Consider the following 24826-nt stretch of genomic DNA (forward strand, 5'->3'; position numbering starts at 1 on the left):
TTGCATTACGTTGCGAAGGCTCTTATAAACTGAGGCTTCTTCGTTGACTAATCACCTGTTTCAACGTTCTTTTGCATAACTTCCATTAAGGCGAGTTTTCATGTGTCCTTTACCTCCGCGAGTTGCGAGCGATTGTGCTAAACAGCCAATGAAATCACGCATCGGAGATGACGCGCTACACTCGCGTCAGAGTAGAAATTTGTTCAATCCTGACGGAAGTAGCGCGCGTACACTGTTGTATTCACTGACTAAAATGGCGGAGGTAAGAACAACGTTTGAAGAACTGCTCGTAGAACAAGTAAGAGGAAACGAAATTTTGTACAACCTTAAGCATCCGAAGTACAAGGATTCAGTATTAAGGACAAAAACATGGCATCAAATTGCTGAGAATATTGGTATGGGGTGAACCTGGAACCTGGGGCGAAGCTGGAAAATGGGGTGAACCCAGCACATTTTCCTAACATACTTCCGATGGCGGCGTTTTGAAATACAATATATTCCAGCTAAAACGATAGCTCTCCTTTGGGAATCCATTATCACAAATGGAAGTCGCAAACTTTCTATTTTACGCATGCGCATTAGCTAGCGAGTAGTAATTTGGCGCAATACACGCACGGGTGTATGAAAACGAAAATAATTTACGATGAATACGCTACATGCGATGCTTCCGTTCTAACGCGGGCATGAAAATCCGCCTTTACTCTGATGGGTAGAGTTACCAGCTATCCAAAGCAAAATATAGGGACACTTCAGGCAGCACATGAAGGTATAAATGTACGATCCTTTTTCGTAATAAGTAATAAGATAAAATAAGTCTTTCTAAAAGCAAATCATATTTATATACAAGAGACCGGCCTCAGCGCTTATCGACTTTCGTTTCTACATAAAGCGTTTCTCTCGAGACCTTCGATTTCGATTCAATATGTCAAACAAATGAAGAGCAAGAGAACGTAGGACCCCATTCCGTACCAACTTTGGTTAATTTTGGAGACTCTAACGCGACCAAAAGCTGGATCAAGCAATTCTAAAGGTGCTATGACTATTATCGCAAACTAATTCCCCTTTATTTCGTTACGTTGGCGCAAACCCGCACGAAATAAGACTCGTTGAGTTCATTAGAATTGCGTAGAGAGTGTCCGCCTTATGGAGAGTCGTTTTGCCGTATGATTAGCGTCATACTAAAAGCCTGACTACTGCAGGAAACATATGCTAGTCGAACTCTTTAGTATAGCTCTAATCAAGCGTTAGAACGACTATGCGCTGAGGCCGGTCCCTTTAGTATGACGCTAATCATGCGTCAAAGCGACTCTGCATAAGACGGCATATGTTGTAAAGCGCAGATAATGTGATAATCCATCTTCTCCACCCGATCACGCCCAACTAAAACAATTAAATTGCATTACGGGGAATTAAGATCAGGTATGAGTCACATACGTGAATACCATTATGAAAATTGAGATCCGGATGGAATAAGTGCTGTCGATGGACTACAATTACGTTAAATTTATGTGAATTTGTCTTGTGTTTCTGTGGTAAAATATTTACGTCTAATCTGTTTCATTTTATTATTATTATTATTATTATTATTATTATTATTATTATTAGTAGTAGTAGTAGTAGTAGTAGTAGTAGTAGTAGTAGAACGTTGGGCCTACCCTCTTGAAACTATCACTCTTCGCCACTGTTTATATACTTGATAAAAGGAAAGTATCCTCTAAGGTTTTCTGTTAGTTTGAAGACCGTATAATAACTTGCAAATTAAACTCCAACACCAATAATAATAATAAGTATTATTGTATAACCGTCACCAGGTTATATATAATTTTTGTGGACGCACTGTATATTTTGGAAAGACAGAAATTATCCTTCAATTTATACTTTATTTTTGCAACTCAAGTAATTTCTTTCTTCGATGCGAACTACTAATAATTCAATTTCTTTTCCACGAATCAAGAACAAATGAGTCTTTAATCGTTAACTCATATATATAGTGCATTTGATAAATAAGCACATTATTATTCTATTTAATGTGTTTTCGTTGCATGTGTGAATGATATTTTTGTGTGCCGTGTTCTGAGCGATCATCCGGATGTCTGCGCGAGGATTTCGAGAGGAGACATCCGAACCTCTTTTTCCTTGATGCTCATCTCATTGTTGAGACCTGAGGTCATCCCGGAAAAGTTCTGTAATCCCTTTTTGGAAATGTTCTTTGATGCCTTAACCAGGTAAGTTCAGGTCTCCTGAAAGTACTCGTTGGTGGGACAGCAGGAGGGCAGATTCGGAAAGCGCTTACAAATGTACAGGTATTATAAAGGTTAGTGGTAACCCAATCCGTCAAACCAATCTATGCCACTGTTTCGATGGTTCAAATAATTCAAAGGACGAGTTTCATGCGTTAAGCAAGGTGGGCCTGGTGTTTGGGCCTCTGCTGTGCCAGAAAGAAACATCAATACTGTTGCTCTGATTGTCCGTGAGGATCGAAGAATAACATTACGCAAACTAAGTGAAGTGTTGCGACTTTCATATGGTAATGTTTTTTCAATAATGTACGATCACCTCCATATGTCCCGTATTTGTGCTCGTCGGGTACCACGACTGTTGACTCCGGAAAAAGGCTGTGCAAGTTGAGACTTCCTGTGAGGTGCTGCGTTCCTTTGCTGGGGAAGAAGATGAGTTTTCCTGTCAATTAAGGTCCGCGGCACTCACTTTGAGAACTCTGAAGCAGTGGTGAAGAAGTGTGAGGCGATTCTGAAAGACATATCAAAAAATGGGATGTATCACGTGTTTCAGGAATAGCAGGAACGTTATAAAAAGTGAATTCTCTCAGGAGGGGAATACTTTGAAAAAGATCATATGAACATAGTTTGAGTAATAAACTCATGTTTTGAAAAAATCAGTCTGTCTTTGTTGATAAGCGCTCGTAATAAAAAATCAACTTTGATATTTCAGCCCTTCATCGTAAACTAAATCTCTAAAAAGTCTGATTTCTTAAATTTCGATAGTTTTAGGAAGTAATTTCCACCTATTAAGAGTTGAATTAAGGCTTTTTATACTAACGTAAGGGACAAACTGGTGCTTGTTGTAATGTTTCTGAAAAATTTAGTCCTAAAATATTCAAGTTTATGGTAACGTTTACAAAGTTACAATTGGCACATGGTGCCCAACAAAAATTGCCGCTATTCACAGACAAGCTGGGATTAATTTTCTTTATAAAAAGAAAAACAGTGCTGTGCTACCAATGCACAGGGTGGTTGTAAAGTTAGTATCTGTTTGTAACAATGAATATTTTAAAATATAACCAATCTATCAGTTTTATTTGCATTTAATACACTATTAGGGTGTACCATTTGGTTATTAATTTACGTTTCAACGTATGCACTCGCATTTTACACAAACTTCTGGAATCTTCTAGGAACAGAATCTTCTTAGCATCTCAACTGGAACCATTTGCAAACACTTCACGGATATTTTGTTCAAGATGGTTAATATCCCTTGGTTTTAACTTGTATACTTGTTTCTTAGCCCAAACCCAACGGAAGTAGTCGCACGGGGTTTAGATTGGGGCTCCGTGCAAGCCATTCTGTCGGTCCCAACCAAGCATAATCTCACAAAATTCCATTCGCCTGTCACACTCCTCATCAAAAAGATCACGAACGTAACGTCGCTTCCTAGGATGAAAATGTAACTCAATTTTTAAAATGGCCATTACCGTGCGACCTGAAAATCCCGTTTCCCTAGCAGCTTGTCTTGGGGACTTTGAAGGGCTACGTTCAAACATGTCCTGAACAACATGCACATTGTCTTCCGATTTGAATGTTGAAGATCATCCAGATCGACTTGTATCTAACAGCATTCGTTGTCATTAATTTCTTATGACAGTTTTTTATTGTCTTACGGTTGAGCGTTGCATTCCCACCTCGCTCTTGCCTTCAGCATCTCTGCACTTGCACCATCGACCTCCAAACTTCATGCTTGGCGGCAATCTTAGTTCTGTCTTCTACGCTTTGTACGCCAGCCATTTTGCGGTGTTTACTGGATCAACTTCTGAAATTATAAATGGGAAACCTCGCATTAGTAAACAATATTACATGTCAGCAAGAGTTAATGCTAGTTTTTAGGATAATCTAAATTACAAATAGGTATTGAATTAACAACCACCCTGTATATGGTAATAATACATTTTTAAAAAATTGTCAAGTGACCGTATGTTTTTTAATTGGATTACTTCATCTGGGTTGAACCTTAGTTTAAAATAAGGAAGCAGCGTTAAAATAATTTTGCATTTATCAGCGTTTTCGAAAATTGTAATGGAGAAAGGAGGCCTCATTTCTATGATACTTAAATTTCTCTCTCTTTTTTTCTTTTTCTATTCAAAAGTTGCCCAGTATGTAAAGTACCTCAAATATGTTATACTTTTTGCATTAGAACATCAGTTGTTTCGAGATCAATGAGAAGCGTATCGTTTAATAAGAAAGCACTTAAAGTGAAGCAGTATACTTTAAAAAGGTGAATCGATAAATAAATTAGCGTGTTAGTTTGTCTTATTCCACTCGAGTGCTCATTCCAGTGGCGTAGGAAAGGCCCCTCCCCAAAGAGTTTCGACAATTATTTTGGTACTTTGATGTTTGTAATTTTTTTCTCTGAACAAACAGTTAGTTGCCTTTCATGTACTCTATTTCAAAACAAAATATGTCACCAAAACAGTTTCAGACAAGTTGTGTTCGCCAACGTCGTTTTTATTCTTTAAAAATGATTCCATTTTGAGGGATGTGGAAATCGAGTTTCTCAAAAATCCCTGCTGTTCCCAAACGGAAGGAAGGAAAAGGAGTGAGGGCTGCCTATATGTATATGGTGGCTTTCAAGTTATTGTTGAACTTACATTTGACGTAGCAATGATCACACTATTCACGTCTCTTCTTTGACCCGAAGTCAAAGTTTGCAGACTGGGTCAGGCAAACTGAAAAAATAAATAAATAAATAAATGATTTTTTTTAGTTTTACGTCCCATGGTTATGCCGGTTTAGGCTAAAGGAGACGGTGATTATGAGAAATGAATTAAATGGTGGAATGAAGAAAGTGGAAGGAAACGGGAGAACCCCGAGAAAACCCGCGAGCACGGTGTTTGTCCACCACAAAGTCCACACGGCGCTAGCTGGGATCGAAACAGGATCCCAAGCACCGGAGGCGAACGCTCTACCACTGAGCCACTGCGCCCCCTACTGTAAAGAATCAGTTCGTTTCCAGCCATAAAAGGAGATTCCGAAAAAAAAAAGTAATCTTTACCTTAATTCAAGGGTTAAGAGGCAGTGGACGTATTTGAGCTCAAGAAATCACTGACTTCGATAAAAATAACAAAATACGTGATCTGTCATCGTCTATTTTGAATCATTTACCGCCGTTCCCAATAGCATTAACCTCGGTTTAATGTCGCTCAGTCCGGCGAAGAAAATGTACAAAATAACAATCGAGAAACAACGAAGAAATATCTAAGAGAAATATAAAGTATTATTATTATTATTATTATTATTATTATTATTATTATTATTATTATTATTATTATTATTATTATTATTATTATTATTAAAACTAAACCTGTCTCACCTGACAAAAGACATAAAAACGCATATATATATATATATATATATATATATATATATATATATATATATATATATATATATATATATATATATATATATATATATATATATATATATAACAACACTAAGGCTCCCCAAACAAAAACCATGGCTCCGTACTGGCTCATTCTAGCCTACTTGTCTAGGGCTAGCTACGTTGTAAAACAACAGTATATGGTTAAGTTTCCCTCTATGGTTCCAAACGTACCTGTATCACACACTGAAACTTAAGGAGCTGAAGTGGAGGGAGGGATAGAGTGAATATTAGGATCAGAAATGCCACGTACGCAAGAAGTACAGTATGTACCGAAATTATAGCATCTTATACAAATGATCACTGCGTATGTCTATTAATATATATATATATATATATATATATATATATATATATATATATATATATATATATATATATATATATATGAAGTAACATGGCATCAAGCAGCATAATCCTTCACAAGCTGTGTTGCATGACTTTTCTAATGTTCGAACTTTGAATTCATCACTCCTTCTATGGACACTCTGCCCAACTTGGCGCCAAGGTCACGTATTCCGTCTTGTTCTCCATTTACTAGCGAATCGGCATAGAAAGGAATCTAAAACGTTATACGCAAATATAGCCCCGTAAGTTGAAATTTTTCCGGGGGACAAATATTGATATTTGGTCCCTTACTAAAGTATGAAATACGAAATCTTGTCTCTCCCTCCCCCGCGAATGCAAAACCTTAATAAATGTTTTTTTAAAGAAAAAATATATATACTTCTAGAGCAGCGTTTCCCAACCTTTTTCAACTTGCGGCACACTACAGGTGTAACTTGAATTCTCGCGGCACACCCATATATATATATATATATATATATATATATATATATATATATATATATATATATATATATATATATATATATATATATATATATATATATATATATAATTACCGTGGTATTTTAATGTGATTACTAATTTCCTTCTTACAGAGAAGAAAGCTCGATCACTGATTTTCCCCCGTGCTAAATCATTATACTTATTTTTCATTCTAATTTTAAAATAGAAAACAATAGCAATGAAATATAGGACTCGGGTTTTTAAAAATCCACTTTCTCTTTCGAAAACTGTATCTAACCTCTAACTAAAAGGGAAGATCACTAAATAACGAACAAATAAACAAATCTCCTATACTTTTAAAACACAAATGTAGGTAATTTGTATGCATGCTTGCTTTGTTGAATTTATTGAATGATATGTTAAAATTTCAAGTTACGAAATAGTCTGCAACAATAAAGAAGTAATAATGGTCATGACAATGATAAATACGTTTTTCAACATTAAAAATGTACAGAAAAGTAACACAGTATGAAATTTAAAATTGTAGATTTATAGTAGAGGTTCATAGTAATGTGAAATATAAATATACATTTTCCCCTGTCTTGCAATTTGGTTCGTATAGAATTAATAATTTGTTTCGATCTTTTCGCGGCACACCAGCGGCCCATTCGCGGCACACGAGTGTGCCGCGGCACACCGGTTGGGAAACGCTGTTCTAGAGGGTTCAATTCGCTCTTTACTCAAGTAGGACTCAGATAACATTTATCCTTCATCTTAGAGAAATATGTTTGTTCAGATGATAGAGCAGCAGAATTTTAAATTATTTTGAGTAATTTTGGACGGAGGGCCCATTCCATACTTTACAAATTAAATTGAGGGACAATGCTTAACAGAGCTTAAAGTATTTCGGGAGGCTGTAATAGCAGACGTTTCACTCAAATGGACCCAACTCAATTTTTACTTCATTTGAAAGATTCGTGCTTAAATCTTAAATCCATGCTTCACTTATACACGGTGTTTCAAAACATCACCCGCAACATTTGGGAGGTAATTCCTGATACCAAGATAAGACAAAAAGTATTGATCAATCTGGGTGCACAAATGCTTCCTTTCGGAGTTATAGGTTGTCCAAAACATGAAAAAATGAACTTTAAACATCCATAGCTCCAATAATATAAGACCTACCGTAGGCGGGTAAAGACTTCACTTAGGAACTACTATGTGCCCCCCTATCGAAATATCCAAGTTTCAAAATCCTGCGTTACTTCCGCAACAATTCTTATACAGGTACTTGGTAAGTACTTCAAATTGTATCCCCTTAGCCAAATTCCCTCTATAAAAAGATTGTTGCAAGAAGGCCTTAGGATTCTGGAACATGTAATTTTGGATAGCGCACATATTAGTTCCTAAGTGAAATCTTGATCAAACTACCTTAGGTCCCATAGTTTTGGAGCTATGGATGTATAAAGTTAATTTTTTTTCATCCTTTTGGCAACCTATAACTACGAAAGGAAACATTTGTGCACCCAGGTTGGTCTATGCCTTTCCTCTTACCTTGGTGTCTAGGGATGCGCACGAGACAAGATTTGTGGCTGTCTCGTCTCGAAAATGTGCTGTAAAAGTGATGCCTCGACTCGAAAAATGTATATTTCACTATTGGAAGAACCGTGTCTCGACTCGAATTTTGTCAGGAAAATCCTGTCTCGACTCGTCTCGTGCGCATCTCTATTGGTGTCAGGAATCATTTCTCAAACGTTGTCGGTGTAATTTTGAAACACCCGGTGGACCGGACAAAATACCACCATATATCATTAAAGGCTGCTCAGAAATACTGAAACATCCCTTACAAGTTATTTTTAACAAGTCAATAGCTTCTTCTACATTTCCTACGAAATGGAAGATTGGTGACGTCTGTCCCATTCCCAAAACAGGCTGTCCTACAGACCAAATAAAAAATTATCGACCGGTAACCCTACTATCTGCCCCATCTAAGATATTTGAAATTATTATATACGAAAAAATTTATTCACATGTACGGTCAATAATATCTCCCTTTCAACATGGTTTCATGCCAAAGAGACCAACTATAACCAATCTCTCAGAATTCTCACATTTTACAGCTAATCAAATTGATAAGAAGGAACAAGTAGATGTAATTTATACAGATTTCTCCAAGGCGTTCGACGTAATTAATCATGATATACTTCTCAGCAAATTTGTGACATTCAATTTTTCACAAAATCTTCAACTGATAGTGTCCTATCTTTGCCAACGGAAACATCGCGTTCGATACAAGAATATTTTAACTAAGGAATATGTCGTAGCCTCTGGTGTGCCTCAAGGATCGAACTTAGGACCTCTGTTATTTATACTATTTGTTAATGATTTACCACTTGTAATAACATCTTCCCACAAACTATTGTTTGCTGACGATCTAAAAATCTATCGCGGTATCTCCACGAAATCAGACGCAATTTCTTTGCAAAATACATTAATGCTATTTCTCAATGGTGTGAATCAAACAAGTTGCTAGTAAATATTAAAAATGTAAAGTAGTATCATACACCAGGAAAATAAACTATGTACGCAATGTGTATACTATTAATCAAACGCCAATTGAGAGAGTGGATTATATTACTGATCTTGGAGTCACTCTGCAGTCAAACCTATCGTTCGATATTCATGTCAACAGAGTAATTGGTGAGACCTTTAAGAATCTTGGCTTTGTGATGAGATTAGGAGGTGATTTTCCTAATACTAATGCTCTCAAAACATTATACATTGCCTATGTACGGTCTAAGGTGGAATATGCAGCGATAATATGAGGTTCTAATAGTAAGAAATATAGGCCTATAAATAAAATCGAAAACATTCAAAATAAATTTGTGTGCTTTTTGACATATAAAGAAACAGGTATATGGCCTATATCCAAAACTTGAGAACTACGAAGGTTTTCGAAACAAATATTCATTACAATCTCTTGAAAGCAGAAGAAGTCATTTCATATTATCTTTCTTACATAAAATAATTCATGGTGCAATAGATTCAGAATATTTGTTATCAGAAATCAAAATTCGCGTCCCACATAGAGCAACGAGACCCCATAATGACATATTCCATCTCTCAGCGCAAAGGACTAATGCATTAGATGTATCGCCTGTCAGAAAAATGTGCATATTGTATAATAAAATGTCACAAGAACACCCAGATGTAGATATTTTTAGTTACAAACAAAATGTTCATTCTACATAAATTTGTTGTATCCTGTATATCGTGCTATTTGTATTTTAACGTATATTTTACTTTCATATTATTATTTTATTATATGTGTATCTTAGAGTGTATTATAATAGAATTGAGGTCATATTATTATGTTATTAGGCCTATATGTGTATTTTAAAGTGTATTACCATACAATAAGGGAAAACTGTAATTAGGCATTTGCCTGTTGTTTTTCCGAAATAAATAAATAAATATTCAAGTTATATCTTGAAGCAGACTCCCTTTGAACGGCAGGAAGTTTAAATGGAGAACAATTGCCCCTCCTGGCCCCCATAAGTTATGGCCATGCACGAATGCAAGAAAGTTCACTGTGCTTACAAATCGAATAATCGTTTGTTCAAAAAAATACACACATAGCAACATGATAATCGACCATTTCTGTTTGCAGGGTCTTAGATTTATAATAAGAAACAAAATACAATAGGTCCCGATGAATGACTTATCGGAGTAGGTCACGGAGGGAGGTGACCACATAGTATATTACGTAGTGCTTGCACCCACTTACAAACTCAAAATTTCACCAGACCATGTCCGAGTGACCACTCCATCTCTATTCTCGTAGCATTGCCACATACTTCTAGAGCCTTTCTATTTCAAGTATACCCCTACTGGCGCTACTGTCGATGTGCGTTTTCCCGTATTTCCCTCGAAAGAGGAGGAATAAGTTGCTGTTGGCAAGATTTTTCAATTGTTGGACACAGTGACGACGCCAACTTTAAGTTCTCAGGGGGGCAAAGGAGGGGCAGATACACTTTCGGGGGAGCGGCTGTTTGCCATACCAAAAATGACATATTTATTACGTTTGACTTATTTTACATTACATTGTGTATTTCGTTGCTCTTTTCATATTAGACCTAATATGATTATAAATTAAACTTATTTCAAGTAAAATTTGTAACTAACAAATAAGTAACGTCTGCACATGAAATATTTTTCAATGAAATTTTTGAAGCCTAAACATAAATTGAATTACTTTCGCGTATGCTACAAGTAAGACATTCGTCTAGTACTATATGCTACGTATCTCTCTCTCTCTCTCTCTTTATATATATATATATATATATATATATATATATATATATATATATATATATATATATATATATATATATAGAGAGAGAGAGAGAGAGAGAGAAACAGGGTATTATACAGGGTGTCCGGAATGGGACTGACGGTTTTTAAAAGTGTATAGTTTTAATATGGTCATAATATATATAAAATATGCATTTTAAAGGAGAACTCAAAAAGTTTATTTGGTCTTACTTACAAGTCATTCTAACTCAGTGTAACTCCTCGTGAAGTCCATTTGTAACTCTTACGATATCTAGCCTGAACTCAATCTCTCTCCACGTATTCTGTAACATCTGAGGTGTTACTGAAGCAATCGCATTCCTAATACGGTTCCTCAGTTCATCACCATAATATACAAGGTCTTTCACATACCCCCACAGGAAGAAGTCCAAGGAGGTAACATCAGGAGAGTGTGGAGGCCACCTAATTGCCCCATCACGTCATATCCAACGGCCAGGAAATTCAGTATCAAGGTATTTTCTCACTTATAGACTCCAATGTTTCGGGGTACCATCCAATTGGAATATCACTTGAGGTTGCAAATATTGTAACCGGGGAACAGCAAAGTGTTAAAACATGTCTAAGAACACATTTCCTGTTGGTGTGGGCGCTAGCCCATGTCACGTATGCAATTATATGTGCCCTCATTTTGACTGCTGGGCATTATTACCCACTTAACAGAGAGTAAATTTCTTTAGGTCACGTGATCTGGTTTGTGCTCGTTTAGTTGCCATATTGGATTCAAGATGGCAGATCATGACTTTCTTTAAACACTCATAACTCGGCCATTTATGGACCGATTTTGGTCACCTTTTCTTGTTTGGAAAGAGAAACTTATACTCTACAATTTTGTATTCTTAATTTTGTATTCTTACACTTTTCGCGAAATCTGCGCCGTTTTCTTGGAAAATGGGAAAGTGTAGAATTTAAGATAAAATTTTATTTTTGTAATTTTCTCTAAAATGGCAAATAATTCAACATTTTAATAAGACAAAAAAGAAGCAGAACTGAATAAGCTTTAAAACGGTATACAACAAGCTGGATTTAATTTAAAACTATGTTATATATTGAAGGAAAACTAATAGTATGTATGATTTTAATTGTTGATACAAAACATCTTTATTTAGAAACTATTCGTTACCTTTTTATTGTAGTTACAAGTAAATGCAGTATTTTTTCTTTTTTGTTACAGGTAGTGGAGTAATTGAAACAAAATGAGTGACTCTGTGAAGCTGATTAATCCTAGGGAGAGATGTAGGGTCGATGGGAAAGACATTAACTTGTGCATTTTCTGTAAGAAGATAAAACGTTCTGTTCAATTATGTTCAAGCAAAAATGGTATAACAGACATTAAGAGTGTTTCTGAACTCATTGGGGACAATGTGTTACAAACTATTGAAGAGGAAAGCATAAAATATCATATGATCTGCTATAAACCCTGCATACTCAAGGGAAAACGTGCTGAAGAGAAACAAGAAAAATACGCGGGAAAATCAATCTCGGAAGAGGAGAGTAACACCGGCAGGCAGCAACAGAGACAGAAAAGTAGATCTCGACCCAGTGGACAATAATTTAAAACATGTATAGTTTGTAACAAATTAAAAACGAAAGGAGATTCAAAATTGTATCGTATTTGTGAAAAGAGCAGAGCAACTACTGAAAGCCGCACGGGTTTACCTTGATTCAGTTTTTCAGCGAGTAGCTACATTGGAAGGTGTAAATAATGTACTTGCTGCAGACGTTCGCTGTCACAAGAACTGTATAAAGTGATATCTTTTGAATTCAGAGAGATTTTGAAAATGATGTGACCGAAGAAACTGGTGATAGAGAATCTTTTACATTTTTGGCTACACTTGAATTACAAACCAAAGGATACCCAATTCCTTATTTACGCACTGAATTCAACGAGAAATATTTGTCCAATGACATCCTATTTCAAATAGAAAGATGGAAAGTTTACTTATAGAGCACTTCGGTGACAGTATTTATTTTACTCACTCAAAGGATCCCTCTGTATCACAAATTGTATTCTCAAAATAAATAAATAAATAAATAAAATAAAAATAACTAACTAAACTTGCAGAAGAAATTCGGAACTCTGATTATATTAAAGAAAGTGCTGAAACATTGCGCAATGACATTAAAAACTATGATTTTGCTTTACAAAATACTGACTGTGACGCAAAAGACCTATTTAAATCGTTTACATAAGCCGAGAATAAAGTAGCAAATTCCTGGTCAACATTTTGCTTAGCTATGTTTCCCTGCTATCATACTTCTCGCCAACTACAGTTGAAATGTCGAAAAATTTCCAGATAATATTTTTTATGATACACAATGGCACAAAGAGTACCCCTCTACACGTTCGATTGGCACAAACTATCCATGAAATGACTCGCTGTAAATTGTTACTTAAGATTATGAACCGTCTTGGAATGACTGTTAGTTATGATTCGTTGGAGAGACATAACGTAGTACTTGCTTTAAAAATTTTATGGTACTAAGAGGCCAAAGGCGTACCCCTTCCCAAGGAAATTAAAGCAAACGTACCAATACGAGCAGCAATGGACAATTTTGATTACCAAGAGCCTTTCTGGTATTGGAGGTAGCTATGACACAGTTTTACTTGTATTTCAAAATGAAAGTATCAATGTTCAAGTGACACCAAACTAAACAAAAGTGTTGTCAAGGAAGGAAGCGTTCCTTTCACAGTCTCCTTCCATGTCAAGAGCTAAAATATTTTTATAAAAACAGTATAAAGAGGAGAAATTAGGAAAACTTTTATAGTGGCACCTCAACCTAATCTTGACCTAGCAGCTTCATCAGCAAGAGAACAGGATATGATCTGGACTTTGTGTAGATATTTCGCAAGTAGAGAAAGTGATTCTGATGAATATAAAATATCAACGTGGAGTGCATTCAAGAGTATGCTATCAACTGAAGATATTCCACAGACAATAACTGCATTTACACCTATATTGTCACACCCCGCAACCAAATTCACTTGAATATATACGTGCATGGTCTGGCAACAGTAAATCAAAAGTCTGGATCTCCTTGGGCTGATGAAGGAGTGTATAGAATAGCAAAGGAAATACAACTGTTGTGACCAGAAGAGTTTTCTAATATTTTTCTTGGCTTAGGAGCTTTTCGTCTTGCGAAAGACGTTATGGCTTGTTTTGGAAAATATCTAGCGGAAAGTGGAGTACATAACATTTTCATTGAAACTGAAATGTTTGGTCCAAACATTGTCGAGACTGTACTTGCTGTGAAGTATTATTCTTGTTGTGTAAGAGGTTTTTCTATGCTAGGTGAAGTTTTGCAACGCTTATTACTTAAACCATTCATTGAAAGTCACAATGTGCCAGAGACCACAGTCAAAGAACTTACAACATTATCAGAGTGCATTCATTCTAAAGATTTGGTGGGTACAAGAACTCAAGTACAGACTTTTAAACAACATATGCAAAGCATTGTGGAAGAAATAGAAAAGTTTTCTGAAGAATAACTCAGGGAAGAAGATACATTTCGCTATTGGTACCAGTTACTGAACACTCTATTCCCTATATTGAGAAATCTGATACGAGCACAGAAAGAAGGGAATTGAGATCTAAAAATCAGTGCCCTAGCGCGGTCAATACCACTATTCTTTGCGTTTGACAGGACAAACTATTGGTGGGCAAGTATGTTCTTAGAGTACTGTTTACATCTTCCGCTAGATTTTCCTAATATTTATGCGGAATTCAAAGGCGGATATTTTGTTGTAAAAACACTCAGCGAAAGTTCAGTTCTGTAGCTATGGATCAAGCACTGGAACAAAATTACAACAAACCAGCTAAATGCCAAGGAGGCATCATCGGGGGAACAAGAAGAAAGGAAGGTGTGGCTCTTCATGATCTGATCAAACATGAGAAAGTCCAAATAGCACAAGTTTTGGGGGATCTATGTAGTCTTCTCTATGAAGATGAATACACTTTGTATCACGAGTTTTCAACCAACACTACTATTGCTGATGAGCTATATATTAGAAGAATTCTGACATTTATGAATAAACAAGGAAATCTGTTTATGTGTACGAGGTCCACTTGTGGAACGGGGCTACAAAATATTATAACTAAACAAAAAATAGATCGTGCAACAAGCACTTATCTTTTCAACTGCATACAAGTAGGAGAAAAAGCACATACTCAGTTCCGGAGTTAAAGGTTGGAAGACAAGTCATTCAATCTAATGGATCCTATGAAGAGATTAAACAAAAAACTAAAACAATTAAGGTGGACGTGGAGAAAGAAACTGCCTACGCTCTGCGTTTTATTGACATTGCAAGGAGTCGAGAATATGATATACATTTTCTCATGAACTAGAAGAAAGCTACAAACACCACCAAATTCCGAAATTCCTCAATCACCTGGTAAAGCAACAGTTATAGATTTTATGGCACTTGCAAGCAAGGTTCCAACAAAAGCTTTAAACTTGAAGATATACGAAGAGATTGTAAGAAGCATTTGGAAAGTTATCTGCCAAGCTTCTCACACAAATGAGCGCATCAACATTGTTTTCGACGTTTATAAGGAGAAAAGTGTAAAAGCGTTTAAAAGATCGAAGCGATCACGAAAATAACCTGTAGAATAATAGCACACCGCTTCCAGTAGATACTGACGCTTACTGAGCCTCATCTAGAAACAAAGAATTGTTGCAGTCATATTTTGTTGATTAGACATCCCTGCAAGAAGATTTCGTTACTTCCTCTGTTCCCATTTACCTTGGTGGTGTGGTAAAAGATGGTCAGCCAAGATGTATTTCTATAAAGAATGGGATGATTGAGAATGAATTTATTTTGGAATCTGATCGCGAAGAAGCAGATGAAAGTATCCTAGTCCATATTTCTCACATGACACTGACTTCAAAATTCAGCAACGTGGTTATTTGCTCTACTGATATCGATGTTTTTTTCTTGATGCCCTTTATCACTACCTACAGAAGTACAAAACTTTAGGCCTGCAAGAACTTGGGATTTTCTTTTGGGTAGGAACATCATTGCGATACATTCCACTTCACTCATTTGAAAGCAGAGTACCACTTGGTGTTTTAACAGCTTTACCAACTACGTATTGATTCCTCAACCGGCTGCGACACTACAAGCAAAGTTAAGTACGAACATAGCAGCTTTAAAAGCAGCAGAATCATGTGAGGAAGATCTCTTGTTAGATTTTGGCAAAGGGCCACTGAATGAAGACATGAATAATAAAGCACAAGAATTTTTGGTTCATGCACTTGGTTCAAGGTTAGGTACAATAGATAAATTACGTTTCCATCAATTCCATCACAAACAATTACAAAACTTTCAAGATTTGACTCCTATTTCAAGATCTATCAGTCTTCACATAAAAAAGAAGCTACTTGCAATGTTATAAATGGATTCATACTTTTGGAACCGTCAGAGAAACTAAATTCGTTGGACTATGGTTACATAGAAGAAGATGGTACTTTAATTCCGCAAGTGACACGTGATCCATCGGAACCTGTAGATTTTCCTAACCCATGTACTTGTCAGATGTGCGTCAGAGAAACTGTATGGCCATGTAGAGAATTACAAATAATGTAGTGTGACTTTTGTAAATGTAAAAGCACTAGTTTGGACCAATATAGAAATCCTCATAAGTAGTTTTGTTAAAGCCTTTATCTCGAAGCTGAAAGATTTGCAATATTAATTTTAATTTTTGGCACTATGTTATTAATTTGTACCAGTATTACCAACTACGACGTATTTGTTCAAAAGTATATACTCCTTCTATTTGTAAACATATTTTTGCTCTTTGAATCCACTTTCTTTTAAAACTTGTATCTGAAAATACCTTATTGTTCTATTTTTTCAAATTACACCATAATTTAGAACTACGAGATTTACTTTACAAAGGAGTAAATTGAGCAACCAGGCTGTAAATTCTTACCACTGGGTACGGAGATATATTTTAACAAAAATCTAGTAATTTGGAGTGCATTTTTAAATAATACCATCCAAGCGACCATGATCTGGATCATGTAGTCATTTTTTATACTCGTATAGATGTTTAACAAGCTCCACAACAAAACTTAGGAGATATAAAACTTCCCACGTGAGATGAGCTAGAGCCTGCAGTATTGCTAGAACTTAAAAACGGCGAAAAAGCTATTTATGTAACAACAATTAAAATCATATATATTATTAGTTTTCCTTCAATATATATCCTAGTTTTAAACTAAATCCAATTTGTTGTATACCGTTTTAAAGCTTATTAAATTCTGCTTCTTTTTTGTGTCTTATTAAAATGTCGAATTATTAGGCAGTTTCGGGAAAATTACGAAAATAGAATAAAATAATATCTTCAATTCTACTCTTTCCGATTTTCCAAGAAAACGGTGCAGATTTCGCGAAAAGTGTAAGAATACAAAATTAAGAATAGAAAATTGTAGAGTATAAGTTTCTCTTTCCAAAGAAGAAAAGATGATTAAAATCTTCATTATATAGTAATCCTAAGTTTTTCAAACCTATCACCAGCCATTGAATTGCGTATAGGCCTATGTCTTTACATGAGTATGGCCTTTCACATGTAGTACTAGAAACTGGTATAGTCACAGAGATGATATCTAGCTTGTAGGTTTCTAGGAATGCATTGTTGTAGATACAAAAAGATCAATGAAATTCCTCCAGAAATCAACTTTGGTTTTCTCTCGTCTTCATACAACTTAATTGTGTTTGGGTGGATTTTGAGTTCACATTTGAATATTTCCAGATCACTTCCATAATGCTGGGCCATTCGCTCGGGTGTTGTAATTTCAGGGCCTAAAATTCAACGAAATCACAGCTCCACACTGGTAAAAAATTTTGTATAGTATAGAAAAACTAGTTTAGTCAGCATTTGTTTTGATATATAATCAGTGTTCTGACCAGTACATCATGTTTACCTGCGAACAAAAATTATTATTATTATTATTATTATTATTATTATTATTATTATTATTATTATTATTATTATTATTATTATTATTATTATTATGTAGGAAAGTTTTGGCATCCAGAGCAAACAAAATTAAACGCACATTAGGATACATATTTAATTGTATTATATTAAACCATAAAATACAGGGGTTTGGCCTGGCTTGTTTAGTACATGAGTTTTGTCTTTAGAAAAATACAATTAGAAATAATTTATGTTTGAAATACCAGTCAGCTGTTACTAATTGCCTTTGAAAATTACCATACCATTTTTGCTATGCATTTTCGCGTTGTCACCGTGATCCTGAGAATTTGAAAGTACCATCACGAAAGGTTATCATACTGGTAGAAGGGGGAGTGGAAACCAAGATGTCTAAGTGATTAATATAATTTATAGATAAATAATGAAAGCTGCTAAATCCGATAGTGATAGTGCTACCAGGTGTTAAATTCGTGTTCAGATTCGACACTGACGAACCTGTACGGCACATGTACGGCAGTCGGGAGTACGCCTAGTTCACGCCTGATATACAACAGTTCAACCTTAACTATAGAGATGCCACATTGTCTTGATACTTAATCTTCCTTTCCAAGCGCTGCTATCGGCTGAAGGAATTCCACTCTCTTTCGTCATCCGTAGAGCAATGTTGCCGCACTTCGGAACGCGAATCTTGCGGTCAGTACAGAACGTGCGAATTCTATACGATAGTTTGTTGTTTTTAAATCTGGCAATAGCGTAGACGACTGCAAGGTTCTCTCGCTCAGCAATAGCTCAACCCTTATTGGCTCAATGCGTGGGTGTGTCGAGGGTGTGAGCTTTAGTTCGCATTTTTGACACGGCTCAAGACATATTGGCAGCATAATAGACCGCCATATCAGTCTCAATTTAAAACTATTAGTTATCTTAGTTCAGAATAAAGATACGAAGATTATTCATTTTGCTATATGTGAAGAAGAATATAAAGGTTCATAATAGAAGTCATTCCAGGTCCAAAACTTCTCTGGAAATAAATCCTTTAAATTCTGTTTATTTCATTGAGTTCGTCCCAAAAATAAGAGCGATAATTTTGCGACATTAATACTCGATAAAGCTGGGGCTACACGCACTTTAAACAGACGAAAATAACTTTCTATGTAACATATAAACATAAAGTAACTACTAACAGATAATTTGCAATCGTGAGTATATTGTCTGTCTGTGTGTGTGGGGGGGGGGAGGGAATGTGATTTTGGTGATGATCCGAGATTTCTGGTTAAGATTTTTTCTTTTTACTGCAAGAAAACAGATAAGCAGAATAAAACGTACTTTCAGAGATACATAACAAATGAAGTTTGCTATTAGTTCTCATTGTTATAATTAAGTAAAATTAAATATGTAATTTTTTTATTTAATTCTAACAATACCAGCCTATATAGTAAAATTGATTGGTATACATGGATGAAGATAGAATTTATTCTGTCCCCCTGTTTCCTTGGAAAAAAATACGTAACTTTGGCAAGAGCCTCGTAACATCACAAAAACACGTTCTTTCGTAAATAATTCATGATTGCATATAATCTGTTAGCACTGACAGAAAAACGCTTATTTTCTTAAAATTTGAATGTAAATTCAGTTTCTTCGCTAGCCCCAGCATTATTGAGTATTTATGTCGCAAAATTGCGGCTCTATAATTTTTGGCACGACTTTACGCAGTGCAAATCGGGATTAGTAATTTAGGACACATTTCTCTTTCTAATTTAGGATACTGGTACTCAAAGGAGTTTTCTGTCCTGGATCACAAACGATGACAGACCCAAATAAGAAAACAGAAGCGCCTCTGTTTCAAATGCCGTTGATGATGTTTCAACTGAACCTGAAGGCACTGAACCAGATCTACCAGCTACTGTTTCTAACCTTTCTGTTGTAGATGATGAAAGAGTGAAAAATGACGGCTCTGCTGCTGCTGCAGCAATCTTTCCATCAGTGCATAGTTCCTGGCTACCAAACTCAAAAACATAAAGTGAAAGTACCAGAATGTTTACAGAAATTCGGTAAAGGAAGAAAGCAAATTAGGTGTATAGTCTGTATGGAGCATTTGCAGAGTGTCAAGCGCTTTAGAACTAGCAAACAGATACCACCTATTTGTATAAAAACTGGAGCAGAATTCAGACAGGCAATCATCGACAATCATATGTCGTCTCACATAATAACAAATAAAAATAGAATTGTAGCACAATTGGAGAGTATGAAAGAGAAACCTCTGTTAGACGGGTGGGAAGAAACGCTTTTATATGAACGCGTGCAAGAGAACTTCAACGGAGAAATACATACTCATTACATGGTATTCAACTTCATCGTAACATACGTCGCAATAAATCCCATAACAAATATGTCAATGAGAAAAAGAGATTTTACTGTAGTACGCTACGAAGTCCCGGATTCCATAATTAACTTTGTTAGTCAGCGTTTATTGTATGAAGACAGTATTGTTGCTTTGGAGCATTTGCGTGTTTTGCAAGAGGATGTAACTGATGATGTCCTAAGAGAATGCCACAAAGTTATTTGTCTTGATACAGATCTTCTGCAGTTCGTAATGCAATATAGAGAGGCATCATCGTGCAGTATGTTGAAAGGTCTGGACGCTAAAAGCTTTCTCATGAAAATCTGAGGAAATGAGTCATTTCATGCTCTGTCAACAAGTCTAGCCGGAGTTGTTGCTTCGAAACCATCTTCTTCCGATGTTGAAAGACTTATAAGTGACTACAACATATTGAAAACAGATAACAGACTCTCTTTGGCTTCCACTACTGTGAAAAATTACCTTCACGTTAATATAAATATGGGTCCGTTGGAAGATTTTAGCCCAACCCCTCCTGTTATGAAATGGCTGGCCAGAAAGGAAAGGCGTTTTGAAGTTAGTAGGAAGTCAAAGGAACAGCCCTGGTATAACGGTGTATTTGCTTCGGCAGAAAACAGACTGAGACAGCGTGATGATCACGGAAAAATGACAGTGAAATTCTTACGTAAGAAAAAGTGACCTTTTTCTTCCAGTGTGACTATTTTTCTTACCGGTTTGTTTCGTGTTTCCAGTTCAAATGCTTAACTTTATGATTAAGTACCATGGAAATTAAAAATATTTTTGTGTGTGCTGAACATCGTTGATTAAATCTTAAACTCTGGGTAAAATAAACGACGTAGCTGACGTTTGGTGCAACCAGGTATAAGTATTTCACTATAAACATTGTAAATTCCGCATAATGCTATCATTGATATGCGAGTGGGAACTGACAAATACTGTTCAACCTGATTAACTTATTGTGATTTACCAATTACCATATTATGGTCACCGTATTAAAGAGGTAAACTGATTCAAAAGCTAAGCCCTGCCAATGCTGGCAAAGCCCTCGTACAGCTCCTGTGACGTGCACATAGTCAAAAAGTATTTATTTCTTGCTTTCTTTAAATGGAAAATGTGATTTTCTGTTTGATGACTTAGGAATAGGTTTTCAGATTTGACAGCTATTATACTGTTTGCGATTGTATGTTATACAGTCAAAAATTCAGATTTTTAACTGTTATCATATAGATTTTAGTAATTTTGTACTTATTGCGTTTTTGCACTCACATTGACATAGGCCTATGTTGTTTTCAGCCTGTAAAAACACAGTAAGTGGCATTTCTTGAGGTAAAACCATTAAAAAAACACGTAACATTATTTAACAACACTTGTAAACTCAACATAGGCCTATAATTTTGAAAATATATATATATATATATATATATATATATATATATATATATATATATATCTTATAGGTTCATAAAAGCGATACGGGGGGACTAGTCTACAGCATTCTACTTACTCCCCATTATCACTGCAGCATACACAAAACGATGGGAAGTAATGACGAAGAAACAGAAACAGATGTTACGTTTCTTATATTAGTAGGCGTACCTATTTTCAGGGATTCCTCCACGTGAGGCGTCGTTTTCCGCACTTAACATCGCCGGGACGCCGCCCCACACTTTACCCGTACTTAAAATTGCCGCGTTAATACCTGAAAAAAATAAAATTACTCCGATTTGGTGAAGTACTTCTCCACTGACAAGACCATGTACTCTTTTCCCCAACATGCTCAACTTGGCTCAAATTTACTGCTTTATAGGCTATTGCCTACTGTATCTGTTCATACTGCAGACTGTGAGCGCGATTTCTCAAAACCGGGTAATAGCCTATTTAGTCAGTAGTGGGTACCCACACTAAGAAATTCCTGGAGGGATCTCTGTATAATTTTACTGAGGCTTTGAATTCCAATGTTCCATATAAAATTAATAGACCTGATGTCCAACGCCCAGCAACATGGAAAAATGAATACCCTATGCTGCTTGTAGGCACAAAGTACCGGTAAATCAACTAGATGAGAACCATGTGTCAGGTGTCGTGTCTGCAGGCATAAAGACGAGAAACATTGGCTTAACTTTTGTTTCTTTATTTCCTTCCTCTGTTCCATTTTCGTTATTGTTTCTAAAGCAATGAAATTACTTTACCAAAGACAACAATGCATCGTCACCAAACAGCGAACACTGATCTATAGACAAAAGGATTAACCCGGGCCGGCTAGCGAGATTTTTTCCCATGAAACTTACGAACGGATAATATTTCCTGGGTTATGATTGGTTGTTGAGAGTCTACGGTGCTTCGGCTAAATTTTTGCCAGTTATTGATGTATGTTATCTCTGGTAGTACATATTTCTATAACGGATTCAAAGGATCGTGTAATTTTTATCTACAAAACAACACATTTCATTATATCGGAAAAGTGTAATGTCCTATTGGAACAACAGATAAACGTGCAGTTAGTTGCATATTTTAGAACTATATGAATGCAACCGAAAGCGTTTGAAAACAAAATATAGTTAAAATGTTCCTTCACCTCAAAATTGGCAATGGTTTTCCCTGCCTTCTAGGAGACACCTATACGTATTAACTCTGGCTTAATGTCATATACTGGCAGTTACATGGAATTGAGTAACCCCTCATTGCACAATTAATGTATTGAATCAGTAAGACTTAGTTTGACAAACTAAACACGTTTAAATGCATAATCCGAGAAAAGTAAGGTACTACTATGAGCAAAATAAATGACGCGTCTCCTTATTTTGAAGTTTTTTGAAAATATCTCTGTTTTCTTTAAATATTCGAAATTTTGAAAGGTTTCCCCAGCAGGAAACGTTAATAACAAACTCATTTTTAATATTTGTGTTAGATATTAGCTTAAAAGAAATAAATTAGAAGCAAAAAACATTAAATCGACCGAAATTACGAGAATTACCAACTCTGCTAAAGTGGGAAATTTTCAAGAACGCGAGGGAATTCTGCAGTTCAACACGAAGCAACGATATCTATGTCATTGAGAGAAATGTGGATTAAATCTACAAACGAAACTTTTAACGAAACATTTCTAATATGTCTTATTACGTGCATTATCTGCAAACTCCAAATATATGAATCTATACAAAGTATTAACGTATAGATAGAGCATATAGTGGAAATTGCCTATGGAAAAGGACGAATTAGTAGCACGGTCGAAATGAAAAATCATCTTTACCGTAGAACATGTTTATTTTGCGTAAGAAGACAAATAGCTTAGTTAGTTAAAGCAACGAGTCTGTATGCCGGAGATAGCTGGTTCGAACCCTATAGAAGTGTAATTTCCACTTTTATTACTATGGTTATTTTATTTTTTTTTTATGTGGGAAAGAATCAAATTGTAACATATGTGTAAAACTCATGACGATACCAAAAAAAAAAAAAAATATTGTCGCACTTGCATTAGTGTCCCTAATTTTGTTTGCAAATAGTTTCGTAATTATTTTCCCTGTGCTCACTGCTCACAATATGCTCGCTGGTGTATAATGAATGTTTCCCAGTAAACGCTAATTCTAATTTGGAGAATTTTATAAAGTTTCACAATGTTTATCATTAAATAATCTTCTATCTACTTGTTTGGACATTTTGATAACAGATTTCCCTATTAAGTGTTTAATTTTCCATAGATGTTTCATTACGGAAAAGTTTTACAATGTATTTGTTTTAAATTGAAATTGTTTTGAATTTACCCCATGAGGTAAGTAGCCCGAAGGAGGAGAACTGAAGTAGCTGATATTCTACGTAAAAGCAACCTATTGTAGAATGATGATGCTTCTTACCTTCAGCACATAATCTTTACGTTAGAGAGTCAGATGGAGAAAAATCCTGTTTTTTCCTCCCCTATGACCACCCATCTTAAACCTCTACATATCATGGTTCATCTTACACAATTTCGGTGCTCCAAAGACATTCATATAATAATAATAATAATAATAATAATAATAATAATAATAATAATAATAATAATAATAATAATAATAATAATAATAATAATAATAATAATCCTGAATATGCCATACTTACCTAATGTAGTAACCTTAGACATCTTAGTTTAAAATGCTTTCTTTAGTAATAATTTGAGCAAGCATGTGGGAAGCGGCACGACTTTTTTTTACTCTCTCATTTCAGTACCCTCCCAACAGACAAGGACAACGTTACTGACAAACAGGGACAACGTTAGTAATTTCTGATAAACAGGGCAGACAAAATGAATAAGAAATATATTTATATCATCCTCTCCCCCTTCATGATTGGAATATCACTTAGCCTTTTTTATTCTACCGAAGATGGCCCTGTGCGGTTAGGGGTAGGTAACTAAAGAGATACCTAATACATAGCTCCCCTTGATTGTAATATTACCGCTTTTTTATTTGTTCGAGGGAGCTCCTACACAACCAAGGGTGACAAAAAGAATAGGAAAAGTGTCTATTGATTTTAGTGGCTGATCCAGCACGGATTCCTGAGGGGGGAAGCGGTGAAGTGAAGGATTCTTTGATGATGTGAAGCTGTCACAAATTACCACTTAAGTAAACTAAACATAATAGTGTGGTTAACCGGAACCCAGTCAGTTCAAATTGATGTAAAAGTTTAATTTTTTACTTCATATTAAAGTTTTGGTTCC

General features: G+C 35.6%; 1 protein-coding gene across 3 annotated transcripts in view; it reads right to left on the minus strand.

Annotated features, from left to right (window-relative positions):
• Positions 1-3013: 3013 nt before the first annotated feature.
• LOC145673561 (uncharacterized) overlaps positions 3014-24826 on the minus strand; it is an 84983-nt gene continuing 63170 nt past the window's right edge. The window contains exon 2 of one of the 3 annotated variants that reach the window (XM_081743384.1): positions 3014-4044. In XM_081743384.1, coding sequence (XP_081599510.1) covers positions 3998-4044 — 47 coding nt within the window. In that variant the 3' untranslated portion in view covers positions 3014-3997. The remainder of the gene's footprint in view (positions 4045-24826) is intronic. The other 2 variants (XR_014128786.1, XM_081743385.1) reach the window with 2 other exon arrangements.

The sequence above is a fragment of the Thermobia domestica genome, chromosome 16, assembly GCF_964235325.1.
Source record: "Thermobia domestica chromosome 16, izTheDome1.hap1.1, whole genome shotgun sequence".
NCBI classification, from domain to species: domain Eukaryota; kingdom Metazoa; phylum Arthropoda; class Insecta; order Zygentoma; family Lepismatidae; genus Thermobia; species Thermobia domestica.